Below are 14,824 nucleotides of genomic sequence, written 5' to 3'. Positions count from 1 at the left end.
GAAATTCTTTGTTACTTTAGCTTTCACTTGAATCAGCAGTTGGGTCGACACATCGGGTCCATTGTGTCAGACAAGAACAATCAAGTAAAGATGATTGAAAGGGTTTCAAGCAGTGTTTTGACCCAGGTCAGGTTTACTTTAGGAGTTTATTAAATTAAAACTGCCCTTGTCAAATGTTTGCCGTCAATGTTTCCCCACAGCGCCCACATCTCTTTTGTTTGTTTTCTTTAAAAAAAAAAAAGAACACCTTCCCAGTAAAGGTGTTTTCCTAGATGCCGAAAGCGAGAAATGGGCACATGGCCCAACCAACTGCCAGTTATAGAACAGGAAACACATTTCCAGTAGACAGAACAAAGATTAGGGATTGGCTACAATTACATGAATCATATAGGGTGTGGACTCTGATAGGAGGCAAACATGGTAAATTATGAGACACATTAAAATAGGACTTTAAAGATGAGAAGGCAATCTGACATGTGCCCAGTAGGCGGAAGTTGATCCCCATATCTACAGGCCCAGCACAATTCCGGAACAGAATAGATTCATAGATCTTTAGGAGTTCATTGAGAGTTCATACAGTCATGATAATACAGCAGATGTTTTCACAGATGTTTCGACGCAAGGGAACCCTTTACATTTAGATAATACACATTATGTTTGGTGTAACTGCAACCAATCATCCAACACTCAACACTGTGGGTTGACAACGCTGTACTCTGAGCCTCTGAGCACAACAATCAGATGTCGGGTTCAGGTGGATGGTTGTCTTATCGATGGGGAAGTCTCTAGAGCACCAGTTTGGTTCTCACTCACAGGAATGGAGAGCAGAGTGCAAAGGCTTTGATCCCGGTAAACGCAAGACGGTCAGTTTCACCTGCGAACAGTGAATAGGAATGATTGGGAGTAAGGCATCGGTTGTACACACAAACACAAAACATACGTGTGTGTGTGTGGGGGGGGGGTCTGTCATTTTATTTCTATAGCATTCATACAAATCAATGTAGCACATAGTGCTTTACATAAAAGGAGATGGATAAAAACATAAATTATGTAAACTCAATGATACTTAAAAATAACTAAAACATAAGATAAAATAACAAATTAAGAACAGTTTAAGATATTAACACAAGTAAAGATATGTGGTAAAAGCAATATTAAATAGGTTTGTTTTAAGATCTTGCTACCACGGTCTCAAAGGTATAGTTACCATGGTCTCAGACATTCTCATGTCCACTGGCAGGGTGTTACGGCATGTGGTACTTGTACAGTAGGTGGCGCTGTGTTTTGTTTGTGTTCTAGCCCTTGTGTTACAGACAAAAAGTCTCCAGCCGCCCTGCCTCTGCACCTGATGCTGGTTGGGACCAGGCCCCCAGGATTCAAAATCTAAACTGAAGCCCTATTGAACCGCGCCATCTTTGAAAAAAACGCGTCATTGATACCTTTTGACGTCAAAGGTATCAGTGACGTGTTTTTTTCAAAGATGGCGCGGTTCAATAGGGCTTCACTCTTTCGAGCAGTAGGTGATTGGAGTGACCCTATCCATGGTTGGGACTGATCACTGACTCCGCCCCCTTACCACCGCCAGCTATGTTTTTTAGCTTAGTATAAAAAGCTCCCTGTTTTTGGATGTTCTCTCTTTTCACTTCTCCATGCACATGCTTCTCTTGGTGGTATATGGGAAGGTCCAGGTCTTGGGGCAAGTCAGACAGAGGCCTCTATACACTTAGCCACATGTAGGAGAATTTGTTAAATACACCAGGCTAGAGGGGGTATAACACCTTTGTAAGTTTTGGTTAGTGTAGCTTAGTTAGTCGGGACTTGCAGCTAGAGCCCTGCAAACCCGACGGGACCCGACACCATAGACAGATTAGGGCCGGGTTCGGGACGAATATTTAATGTATGGCTAGGGTTCGGGTAAGGTTCGGGCTCGACACACGTAATGTAGCGTTCCCGCTAAAGCTGAGCGCGTGGGTGTTGTCGAGATGGACAAGCTAAAAGATCAGCTAGCAAAGGGAGAACTTCTCAAAGTTCCAATGCTAGCTAGACTTGCGCGCTACGTGTTGAGTATACCCGCAAGCACCAGCTCAAGCGAGGGAAATTTCAGCACCGCAGGCCGAATGCTGGAGGAGAGGAAAACAGCGCTGAAGCCAGCAACAGTGGATGGAATTAACTATAAATCGTTTTGCCTTTGACTGCAACTTTGGATTTAGCCGGTTGGTGATTTGTTAGGAATTTTTAGAATATAAACGCAAGCAGGTTTGTAGGCTACGTTGCTCACGGCGAACTTGTGAGTCTGAGGGTTTTCTGTATGCTTAGGCCTAGCCTACTTAAAGGAGTAGTAAATGGAAAATGCATGTTTAGCCCTGTTTTAAGGTTACTTATGATCATATACAATGGTTCAGATCAAAACGTTGACAAAGCTAGCATTTTCGAGAAAGTTGATAATTGCTCTACCACCGTTTTGGTCATACTATGGATGTGGATGGGCATCTTGAAAAATCATTCAAAAACATGTTAAACTCTCGATTTCAAAGACAAGAAGCTCACCGAGGGGGTAATTGGTGTCCGTTGGTGTTCTGACATCAAATTCACCGCAAAGTATGAATCCTGTAGGGCATGGATTCGCGCGGCGACCCATTGATCCCGCGGCGAGATTGGCCGAACTGGGCGGCGCTAATTTTCTCGCTGTGCCCGGTGTGAACACAGCATTAGTCCTGGCTCTAGGAACCATTAAAAGCTGTACCCAAGGACCTGAGGGACCTACTACTGTAGGTGTATATTTTAAAAGCATGTCTGACATGTATTTAGGTGCATGATTATATATAGATTTATAGACTAATAAAATATTAATCTATTCTAAAACTGAGGTAACCAGTTTTAAATTTTAAAACTGGTGTAATGTAAACCCTCCTGGTATGTAAGAACACGTGCTGCAGCATTTTGAATCAGTTGAAGTTGACTAATTTATTTTTTTGTTAGGCCAGACAGGAGAGCGTTACAATAATCCAACCTGCTAGTAATAAAAGCTTATTAGTCTTTCAGTATTACCGTAAATCCTCTAATAGTGGCCTGTATTCAATTATAGGCTGGGTCTCTTATAATGGCCGGGGGCACAGTCAACACGGACAAATACAGGCCGGCTTCTATACAGGCCGGGTCAAAAAGTGAGGGGGAAAAAAAGCTCTGGGCTTTACGGTAGTTTTGGTTGCTAGGCACGTTGTTTGAGGTGATAACAAACTTTGACGTGACGTGATAACAAAGTTTGACGTGGAATTTCAAGAGAGCTTTGCAGTATGCTGCTGAACATTCGGGAAAGCAAGCTGCAAAGCACTTTGGCATCGACCTGAAGAGAATCAGATACTGGAGAAAGCAGACGAGAATCAGATACTGGAGAAAGCAGAAGTTTAGCTGACAAGAAAAGAGCATGGCTAGCTGGTGGTGGGCGGAAGAAAGTTAGCTTGTAGCCAGAAGCTAAACTTTCACATTCTGTTGACATAACGGTAGGCCTCTTTGATTTGTTTTGTTGGTTTGACACGGCATATTTTTTGGGTGGTTTTTGCAATAAAAGTCCTGAAATTAAGGGATTATGTCCATGAGAGTTTAATTATAAGAAATAAAGGCCTGCCACTAATATAGGCCTGGCCCCAGGCGATCGCCTGGCCGGAGGAATTATGGTTTCGGGTTGTCCGTCCGTCCGTCCGATGTTTGTTAATACAATATCTCGGGAACGCATTGATGGAATTTCTTCCCCTTTGGTACAAATGTTCACTGGCACTCAAGGATGAACTGCTTAGATCGTGGGGGTCAAAGTTCAAGGGTCACTGTGACCTCCCAAAAGGCGTTTTTGGCCTAGTGAACACGATACAGTATCTCAGGAATGGCTTGACAGAATGTGTTCATATTTGGCCAAAATGTCCAGTTGGACTGAATGAAGAACTGATTAGATCTTGGTGGTCAAAGGTCAAAGTTCAAGGTCACTGTGACCTCACAAAATATGTTTTTGGCCTGATGAACACAATATCTCAAGAAAGGCTTAACGGAATTTGTTCATATTTGGGTAAAATGTCCAGTTGGACTCAAGGATTAACTGATTACATTGTGGGGGTCAAAGGTTAAGGGTCACTGACCTCAATAAAAGGTGTTTTGGCTGTTGAACACAATATCTCAAGAACGGCTTGACAGAATTTGTACATATTTGGCCAAAATGTCCAGTTGGACTTAATTACATTAATTGGATTAGATTTTGGTATTCAAATGTCATAGGTCAACTGATTGTTAACTGCAACTTGCATTGTTGGGCGGAGGCATTTAGCCGCTACGCGGTTTTTCTAGTTTGAGCTTTGGTCCCCAAGAGCAACGAAAAACTCTCGGCCAGTTAAATAAGTCCTGAAGCAGTCAAGGACTGAACCGGAGAAGCCCACCCAGTTCTCTTCCTACCAAGTCTTCTGACAAGGATACTGCATTCTGATCTACCATGTCAAACACTGCACTCAGGTCCAGGAGGACAAGGACAGAGAGCTTTTGTGTGTGTGTGTGTGTGTGTGTGTGTGTGTGCGTGTGTGTACCTGATTTTTGAGCAATTTGCAGAGGTAGTTCTGGAACTCTTCCACACTGCTGGTGTATAGGTCGTTGATTGCCAGGACCTGGTCACCCTTATGGAACAGACATGTTGTCTGTTGGGCTGTCCACCCGAACACACTAAAAGATACAGACCACACACACACAGCTATGTGAAATCCCGGTTTTAGCTTTGGTGTGTCTTGTCCTCCGCACAAACCCTTGCCCCTGTGTCCTGCAGTAAACCAGTAGAGAATGTGTAGGTCACTATTTATAGCATTAGGCAATGATTCCAACTGCAGTAAAACTGCTACATGATCTCTTCAACACGGAGACAACGTAGAACCAGCACCGTAGCCAACACTCATACAAAATGAGAGATTGTGGGCATTGTTATAATGGGAGTGGAGAGGTATCCAGGTAACAAGCTTTACCGTTACCTATTGGAGTTCATTCAGTCACTCTCTGCTCCTGAGGACTGATAGATCTTTGGGAACCAACTACTCAAAGTGATTGGTGATTAGCTGATTAATGAATATCCTCACAGCAGATGGGAGTTATGGATAGACTCGCAAAATTAGCCAGCTTTTGACGTAAAACCTCTGGCAATAAGGAGAAATGTCCCTCAGATTCAATGAAAACAATTTTCTAAACTGCGTCTACCTCTTGTGAATCTTTGTGTGATTCAGCATTGTACATACCATGGTCTGCCTTCCATGTCCGCTAGCGTCAGGTACTTTTTCAAATCTGACCGGTTCACATGGATGTCTTTCTCTTCAGGATTCACTTCGTCGTTGCTACTGAAGATAGACAGATAGATAGATATGTAGGTAGGTACAGTAGCCTACTTTATCTCTGAGAGGACATTTTTGGAAGAAGTTGCAAAGTAGGGTACAGTATGTGAAATTAAGGTTAAAAAGTATTGAGTATGAGACAAGAATGTCACAAACCCGGTCCCCACATACTGATCAACTGTAGGTATGTGGTATAATGATCGTAAATAACTTTGGAACAGGACTTATACAGTATGATGCTAAATCCAAACTAGTCCTTTAACAACAGGATGTTGTGGGAGAATATGGAATGCTGTGGAGGTGATGGGAAAAAATAGTGTAAAAGTCTAAAAAAAAAGGGGTGGAAGGACTGGAAAAGTATGTTAGTATTCACACAGTACCTGTGAAGTATGTTAGTGAAGTATGTTAGTATTCACACAGCACCCGTGTAACTCGATCACTCAATAAATAAGGGTCAGCCCCCTTCGGTAATTGGGCAAATCACCTTTCGGTGGAGCTCTGCTCTTCCAGAGGCTGTGGCTTGTCCCAGGTCACAGGACAAGACACCCCGTTCTCATTGGAAGCACTGCTGCACTTGGAAGGAAAGTCCTCTCTGTCATAACAACAGACAAGAGCATAAATCGGATTAAACTGTGTTCTTCAAACAACATTATGCAAACTTGACAAAATGTCCCTGATATCATTTATGGTAAATGATGATACCCCTTCGCACATGCTGTAGGATACTGTAATACTACCACACACTCTATATGCTAATACTAAGATGGGATTTGTTTTTTCAGTCTTACAATTGTATTTGTAGGACATTACCACTGACTGAGTAGAAAACAACAAACAACAACAAACAGTAGATTCATAGTAGGTATTTTCCACATTACAAAGTTACAGGACGGCTGTTTATGTCTATTTTTTGTAACCTTTTACAGAGAAGCGTTTTTCTTTCTCACAGGTAGATTGATTACATTGGCTGCAATCTGTAGTAAATGATCATTCTGTTCGTGTTATAAATGTTACTGCCTGCTCAGCGCTGCTTCTGGAACCTGAAGTGTGAGTGCAGACTGGATAAACTGGCTCTGATAGATTCTTATCTGTGACTTACTGGCAGCACTTTGTCAACAATGCCTCCCATTACCGCTTTTGTCCCTAGGCTAGTCTAGATGCCAAGAAGGCTAACCTCTTTTTTGGTTTCACTGAGTGAGCTATTTTTGTATCCAGATCACTTGGAGACTGTCTATTTATGCACTAAAGAAACATGAAAGACCACAGACATAAATAAAATGAAATCAGACACAGACAGACTCAAAACTATGTCTATGGTGTTTAGAGAATTGTACCCCTCTAAAAGATATATGTCCTCTTCTAATGATGACAGAGACATCTGTATCTTGTGCTTTTCGAAGACCTGGGTGACAGACTTCATAAGACTGCCTCCCGGGCCCTGTTCAGCCTCAGCGTTCCTGGAGACAGACCGACAAATAATGTAAAATTAATTATGCACAAAAAATATTGATAGATTGTGAAATTAGAAAAAAAAAAAAAATCTGTTTCAAAGTTGGATTCAAATGGACACTGGAAGGATACAGGCGATTTTACCCTCAGAGTAGGTGGGGCAACATTTTGACGTGAGAAAAAAAAAAACAGTTCTGCCATCCTGTCCCGTCACACCGATTTACAAAGAATGCCAGTTGTGAACAGTAGGCTATGCAGGGCTGCCAAGTCTCACGCATTTCAGCCTCTTCTCACGCTCACACGCCACACATAACAATTCTCCCGCGATCAATCTACCCCCCCCCCCCCCCCCCACCGTCAACAACTCGCCCGACAATAAAATTTACGGGGAAGGGGATAAATCTCACTCCAAGTTTTTGGTCAAACTTGGCAGCCCTGTGTATGCTAATAAGAAATCCGTATGACAATATTCAATTCAATATGCACAACGAATCAAACTTCATCTAGACACCACGAGCATGTCAATATGACTTTTTGACCGAGCACTAGGCCATACCCAACATCACAACATCAAACTGCAACTGCCTGCTGGTGCTAGCTTCCTCGCCGATGGTGATGTTGCTAGTGCTAGTGCTAGCTTTGATAGCCTCTGGAGCACTTCTGCATTCGATTGCACCTGCTGCTGTGTCATTTCGAGTGGTAGCTTCTTCATTAGCATTGCCAGATTTTATTTTATTTTATGAAGAAGTGGTCAATTGTTTTTATAGCTATTTTCGCCATTGTGAGCAGGTTGGCTGGTTGTAGCTTGTTGAGCACTGAGCAGTACAGTCAGATCTAATTTTTTTGCGGTAACAGATCAAACAGGAAATAGTTGAGGTCGACGGACGAGTTGTGCCATATTGGTGGATTATGAATACTGTATATATATTTTTTTTAAAGTAGCCTAGTTTAAGTAATACATACACTTTTAAAATGAATGATGACCTAACACAATCTGGTACAAACCACAATTATGTATTTAATAATTGTGTTAATTATTTATTTTTTTTAAGTTTTTTTTTTTTTGGGGGGGGGGGGGGATTTGAGCAGAGTTGGGCTGGCCAATCAGGGGGGCCCATGGAAGGACACTTGCCTAACCCAATAAAAAGGCCTACCTGCCTGATGTCATTGTCATTCCCATTAGCTTGACCAATGCTACTTTGTGTACGTGTAACGTAAGCTCCATACACTTACAATGACTGAACATGAAGATCCTCGTCTCTCTGTTCAGCTGCCCTCACTGTTTCATACCTGTTACCAGCACACACACACACACACACACACACACACACACACACACACACACACACACACACACACACACACACACACACACACACACAAAATCAACAATTTTGTTTCTCTAGTTCAACCTGCCTCGAATGAATAAACCTGTTGAGATTGGAATACTCACACTGTCTCCATCTTCACGTAATAGCTGTTCGTGTCTTCCTCGTCTGTCTCCTCTTCGTCATCATATCTCTACAGGTGCAAGACAATATCATAATACACAACGTTCTGAGTTCAGCTGCAAGTGTGTACGTGGGTGTTGGTATGTATGTGTGTGCGTGTGTGCGCGTGTATGTAGTGCGTGTGTGTGCATGTGTGTGCGTGCGCGTGTGTGTGCGTGTATGTAGTGCGTGTGTGTGTATGTGTGTGCGTGTGTGTGCGTGTATGTAGTGCGTGTGTGTGCATGTGTGTGCGTGCGCGTGTGTGTGCGTGTATGTAGTGCGTGTGTGTGTCTAGTGTGCGCGTGTGTGTGCGTGTATGTAGTGCGTGTGTCTGCATGTGTGCGCGTGCGCGTGTGTGTGCGTGTATGTAGTGCGTGTGTGTGCATGTGTGCGTGTGTGTTTGTACCTCATCATGCTGTCTGAGGAAGGTTCTAGGATAATCATAGTCTGGATTCAAGGGCTCTGACTGGGGTCTCCTTGGTCTCTCCACTGACTGTCAGCCAATCAGAAAGCAGAATGGGATGTCAGTTGAGCCTAGCAAGAGGCACTGAATGTACAGTAGTTCAAACCAGTTTCCAATCAATCAATCAATCAATCAATCAATCAATCAATCAATCAATCAATCAATCAATCATCACCTTGCCCACTTCCATAAAGCTGCCTGGCGGAACAGGGGTAGGTGCAGATATTGACCTCTGTTTCATATTTTGGGGCTGATAAGAGATATAAAGAATAAAAAAATACTGTGCTATTTGACATCCACTATTGTGCCAGTAATGACATGCTCTAACAGCAACAATGGTACATTTAAATTAAATTAGAAATGATGAATATTGTAGATATAGACAATATTGGAGAAGAACAAATCTAATCAGAGCAAATACCTTGGATGGGAAGGTCAAGCTAACACTCTTCACTCTCCTGGTCTCAGAAGTAGACATCACCTCATTTTCGTTTCCCTGCAAAAAAAGATATTATGAAATAAAAGGAAACATGAATACCTCATGTATGAATTCATTTGATTAGTATATTTTTTTGTGTAATTTGTAAATTGTGTATTTGTAACTAACTGTAATGCACATCATGGAGCCAGCAGCAACATTTCAGTGTGATTGTACACTTTTTGTTACATGTGACAAATAAATCCTGAATTCAAGTACAGTATGTATGAAATCTTCCTTACAACCACACACACTTTTGCTTTTTAGTTTTTTAAATAAAAGATATATTGTACAGGGATTGATGAGGTATCCCTGATCAGAAGTACCACATATCAACTCAGAACTCACCTTGCTAGCCTCCCACCGATCTGCTCTCCTAACGGAGAATATCCTTAGAGTAGGATCTGAAATAGACTATTATCAAGAAATGTAAAAGCGTGAAATATACTGTTTAATGGTATTCTTACCAGTATAATGTCATTACATTTCATCATTACTCAGTTGAATTGATTCAACTCAAGCCATTAAGCTGTTTACAAATTGCTATAATAATAATCAACAACAACAACAACAACAACAACAATAATAATAATAATAATAATAATAATAATAATAAATATAGCTGCAAGCAGCAATAACGGGGCCAAGCACAACAAACGCAACAAGCAAAACACGCCATAGCCACATTTAAGCAATGTGGCTATTGATGTCAATGAAAATACAATGAAAGTGCACTGGAGGTGTTGTTGCACAAAAACACTGACATTGTCATGAAAATTGACTCCGGCGATTTCGAGTCCAATTAGTAAGTTGTAGAGCATGATCTACCCATACAAGCAATATGAACCCCATCTGGCCACGGGGGGCGCTACAGCAATCGATTGTATTTTAGCTACAGACCTTTTGGCTTGTTATAGCCCACCCTGCGGCCAATTCGCTTCATCTTTTAGGCATGCTCTGGTACCACTCACTGCACCAGGTTTCGGAAAAATCGGCATGACGCTAAACCAGAAACGAGATCTCTAGTGCCCCCATTTTTTTTGTTCGGGCCAATAATGGAGGCTTAGCCTCTGGATATGTGTGTTGATCTCCATATAGCCCTTCTCAGTCCTGTTGTCGCATGCTCGCTCATGCCAGATAACAGTCCTTTCCTGCTCCATTCACTTCGCCGTCAAAATAAATAGGTGTCAGCCTATTATTTACAAGTCTCAGATCAACATGAAACTTCGTTTACCTGAGCAAAAGGCGGTGCTTTGAAGCGGTGCTTTGAAGCTTCAAAGAGACCGCCACCACCACAGAAGAAGACTAGGCCTACCTCGGAAAAATAAATTCACTCCGACAGAACGCGTTTACATAAGTTATTTAAAGGACAATGCTCGTTTTTGGCAACCTGGACCTTATTTACGACATTTTATAAGACGTTTGACTCACCGAGATCACTTTGGTGTAGTTCGGAGGCATGTAGAAGAAATTTAAAATCCAGCGCGAGCCAGTATATCCATGTAATGGCGGTGGTCGGGGCACTTAGAATGCAGTTTCTAAAAATCTATTTTCTGCCGCGAAACGGTTGTTTTCATCAATCTGTCTTGATGAATTGCTAGTTGTGCTTACAAAGAGCATATAGGCCGGTTGTGGTTTTTCACATGCCTCTGTTATATGATCTTTAGAAACGTCTTTAGACACGAAATAGCTTCCTCACTTGCTCCAGCACATGCGCACAGCGTGCTGGAGCAACGATTGTGCGCTGTGCGCTGTGTGTATGCGTGCTGGAGCAAGTGAGGAAGCTATTTCGTTTCGAAAGACGTTTCTAAAGATCATGGCATGTGAAAACCACAACATGCCTATGTTCTATGTAAGCACAACTAGCGATTCATCAAGACAGATTGATGAAAACAACCGTTTCGCGGCAGAAAATTTGTTTAAATAGACCCTTTTGCTTAGGTTAGTGAAGTTTCATGTTTATCTGACACTTGTAAATATGAGCGCCTCTCCTAAATAGGCCGAGACCGATTTATTTTGACGGCGAAGTGAATGGAGCGGGAAAGGACTGTTGTCTGGCATGAGCGAGCGTGCGACAACAGGACTGAGAAGGGCTAATCTCCATGACAACAGGACTGAGAAGGGCTAATCTCCATGACAACAGGACTGAGAAGGGCTAATCTCCATGACAACAGGACTGAGAAGGGCTAATCTCCATACAAAGTTTTGCGGTGTTCCGTGCAACCGTTCAGAATTTATACGCCTTCATGTGAAAAGCCACGCCCTCTGCAATATTCATTGGCTCATAATGGTTCTTTTAATTAACTTTTCAAACTTTTGGCAAGATGGAACTTTAGATACTGGTCCCTAGATTGTGTCTACCGAGTCTCACACAGATTGATGAAACTTCCTAGGAGATAGATTTTAAACGTTCAAATAATTCAAAAAGGCGGAAAATCTACATACATAAGTTATGGGTTCTTGAGGCAAATGTGTTCCTCGTAAGGAGAAACATGTGTGTGCAAAGTTTCATGTCATATGGGCCATGGGTATGCCTGATGAAAACAAAACGTTTACTATAGTGCCCCCCTTTGGCCAATCGATGTGATACTTGTTCCATGGCCTCTTCGCATGATCCTCTACCGTTGTGGAAAGTTTTGTAAAAAGCTACCAGTCATGCTGCGATAGACTTCCATGTCATATGAATAATAATAAAAATAATAATAGGAAAACCACCAATTGCAATAGGGGGCCTCACACATTTGTGCTTGCCCCTAATAATAATATTCATCATCATAATCATAATTCATTTTATTTATAAAGCACTTTTAATCGTCAAACAACCTTTATAGCCTATTGGTTACTTGTAGATGACAGGCAAAACTGGATTGTCAACAAATAAATAATATTTACCTCAGCGGAAAAAGAGCGTTCATCAGACATCTCCTTTAGAGAGAAATCACATTGCAAGTCCTGAATTAATGCTCTATTTAAACAGACTACAACATCTATGCTCAGTGATACAGCACATGTATGTACAGCACATAGCAGATACAGTTTTGTTAGTGTCTCAAATCAGAATAAATGACTGCCCCTTTACCATTGCCATCAACAACATTATGTGATTGCTGACTAAAAAAGTAATGTAATCTGGGTTACCTCAGGACTCAGTGATTTGTGTGGGCGGTTCTTCAAAGCCTCATACAATTCGCCGAACCAGTCGTCCAGCTCAGAGCTAAAAACATTGTTGAGACTTACATGTTTTTCAAATGCCCATTTTGTGCTTTCACATCAAATAGGATAGAGGATAAAAACGGTAGTCAAAATTGACAATAATGTAGACACAATAATCAAATTTGGGTAGGCTACTTTAGAGAAGACAAATGAATCGTTCTGTTCCCCAACACCCCGGTATTTTTCATTTGACAGATTGATGCCTAACTAAGGAGTATCATGATAATTTAATTGGGATTTTTAGACCACCCAAAATATCAGGAGCAGGGGTGGGGGTGTGGAGTTGGATCTTAAATCATTTTTACGACTCGTTGTTAAAGTAGGCTACCAGCGAATGCCTTATGTTTGAAAGGACTGGGATTGGCCAACCCAGCTGGTGAACACACACCTGAAATGGCCCTGACCTACTTCCAAACTGGTTGGCCACACAGTTGCACCGGTGCTCATCTCAGCATCAAGTAAAAGTGGTTATTTTGTTTACTATCGTTGTTTACAGAATCAGTTTAGACAACTTGCAATGTCATGGTGACACATAAGAGATAAGTCATACAGTATCAACTTTCAGTGATATTTTCCTTTGCTTGAACAGTGAACAACAGTAGGGGAGGCTTACAGTTAGTCATCCATAACAGTTGACAGACCTGTTTTCTCCTATGAGGAAGTAGTCCCGGTCAGAAACTCTGACGTAGAGCACGCATTCTGGAGAGCACCTGAAGTTTTTGTTGATCCAAGGCCACTTGTGGTGTTTTTGAGGGCTTGCGAATAACAGTGAGATTCTAAAAGGAAGTGACAGACAGTGAAGGGTTTTAGAGCTGAACAGACTGACTGAAATAGAAAGACCTGAAAATGTTTGGCTGCAGTTTTCAACAATACAGTATGAGATGGCCCTGATTGTCTTGTCATCTTAGAAGCTGTCTAGGGATATATTAAGTCAATCCTCCAGTCAAATTTGGTTGTATGCGCATTGTTGCACAACAGATTGTAGAAGACTAGGCATCGGCAGCGTGAATGTGACATTTCTATTGCAAGCACATCTGTAGTGCAGAACATACTGAGTCAAGAACTAGCAGGACATACCGAGACAAGTCTATGCCTCCCAGTGGTTTCTCCCTGTCTTCTGCGCTCTTAAAGTACTTGAGCTGGTGTTTGTCCTCGCTCATCTTGAACAGCACAAAGAAGCGCCGCTTCCAGGATTTCTGCAAAAAAAAGGAGGACAATTCGCAATCATGGCATCCTGGAGAACAATAGTTTAGAATAGTATAGAATAGAATAGAATATAACTTTATTGTCCACCAAGGTGGAAAATTGTCTTTGGCTCACCATACACAAAAAACAACATAAGAAGCCAAAAGGCAGTTAATAAGACAAAATGTATAAACAGACAGACAAGGTAAGTTAGACATTAAGGGATAATGACACTGAATTTCATGTTTAGCCCCATTCCTGGCTTCCCTGGCATGTAGGCTATCTGACTACAGGTTAAAATATTTCTGTTTTGTGCAGTACAAAGTTCTGTGTCAATAACGTCGGCGCGCGCACCCTGGCTCGTTGCTTGCTATGGGCACACTCTAAAAACTCTAAAAAGTATGATATACGTGTTATACAAGTTCAGGAATTACATGGATTCGGATGAATTTCGCGGAGGTTTACAGCGTGAAGGGATGGCTGTTATATGTTCGGTGAAATTAGTACTGTTTACAAGTTACTGTTGTTTCGAAATGCAGAGGCGAAAGGACCTATGGTGTTTACATGATGACTTCAGAGCTTGGAAGCATAATCCATGTAATTCCTGAACTTGAAATCCACGTATATCATACTTTTTAGAGTTTTTCAAGTGTGCCCATAGCTAGCAACGAGCCAGGGTGCGCACGCCGACGTTATTGACACAGAACTCTGTACTGAACAAAACAGAAATATTTTAACCTGTACTAGTCAGATACATGCCAGGGAAGCCAGGAATGGGGCTAAACATGAAATTCAGTGTCCTTATCCTTTAAAGGTCTGGGGTCCAGTTTATATTTATCACACCTGATTAATCCTACCAACCACTGGCAACGACTATCTTGAGAGGTAATTGATAGATAGTAAGGGCAGAACAACATACAGAATATAAACATAATATAAATACTTCATAAGCAGTAAGATGTATCCATTCTGATGGCCAACAAGAGCTCACCAGAGACCTGAAGGGTCCCGACGGAGGAGACTTGATCAGGTAGCCTGTCCTCACTTCCTCCACCCCGGCCACGGGCTTGTAGAACACGGCATGTGACCCTGGTTTTATCAACACATCTTATTACAGAAACCTCCCGGACCCCTGTCCCCTCATCCTGGTTGATATGACTGAATGACTGGACAGGAAACAGCTCTGCCCCCTTAT

General features: G+C 41.9%; 1 protein-coding gene across 1 annotated transcript in view; it reads right to left on the bottom strand.

Moving 5' to 3' along the window:
* Window positions 1–329: 329 nt before the first annotated feature.
* Window positions 330–14,824, bottom strand: part of LOC311326853 (pleckstrin homology domain-containing family S member 1-like) — a gene marked incomplete at its 5' end in the record, with an annotated part of 15,964 nt that continues 1,469 nt past the window's right edge. Inside the window, 16 exons of the mRNA XM_084459831.1 lie at window positions 330–874; window positions 4,566–4,698; window positions 5,259–5,354; window positions 5,836–5,943; window positions 6,686–6,808; window positions 8,034–8,090; window positions 8,254–8,321; window positions 8,697–8,783; window positions 8,929–9,003; window positions 9,175–9,249; window positions 9,580–9,645; window positions 12,124–12,156; window positions 12,370–12,445; window positions 13,086–13,220; window positions 13,522–13,640; window positions 14,621–14,736. Of these exons, the coding sequence (XP_084315957.1) occupies window positions 806–874; window positions 4,566–4,698; window positions 5,259–5,354; window positions 5,836–5,943; window positions 6,686–6,808; window positions 8,034–8,090; window positions 8,254–8,321; window positions 8,697–8,783; window positions 8,929–9,003; window positions 9,175–9,249; window positions 9,580–9,645; window positions 12,124–12,156; window positions 12,370–12,445; window positions 13,086–13,220; window positions 13,522–13,640; window positions 14,621–14,736 (1,436 nt within the window). The 3' untranslated portion in view covers window positions 330–805. The remainder of the gene's footprint in view (window positions 875–4,565; window positions 4,699–5,258; window positions 5,355–5,835; window positions 5,944–6,685; window positions 6,809–8,033; window positions 8,091–8,253; window positions 8,322–8,696; window positions 8,784–8,928; window positions 9,004–9,174; window positions 9,250–9,579; window positions 9,646–12,123; window positions 12,157–12,369; window positions 12,446–13,085; window positions 13,221–13,521; window positions 13,641–14,620; window positions 14,737–14,824) is intronic.

This window comes from Borostomias antarcticus, assembly GCF_949987555.1.
Source record: "Borostomias antarcticus genome assembly, chromosome: 29".
NCBI lineage: Eukaryota > Metazoa > Chordata > Actinopteri > Stomiiformes > Stomiidae > Borostomias > Borostomias antarcticus.
Note: the sequence above shows the minus strand (reverse complement) of the source record. Positions and strands in the feature narration are given on the sequence as shown.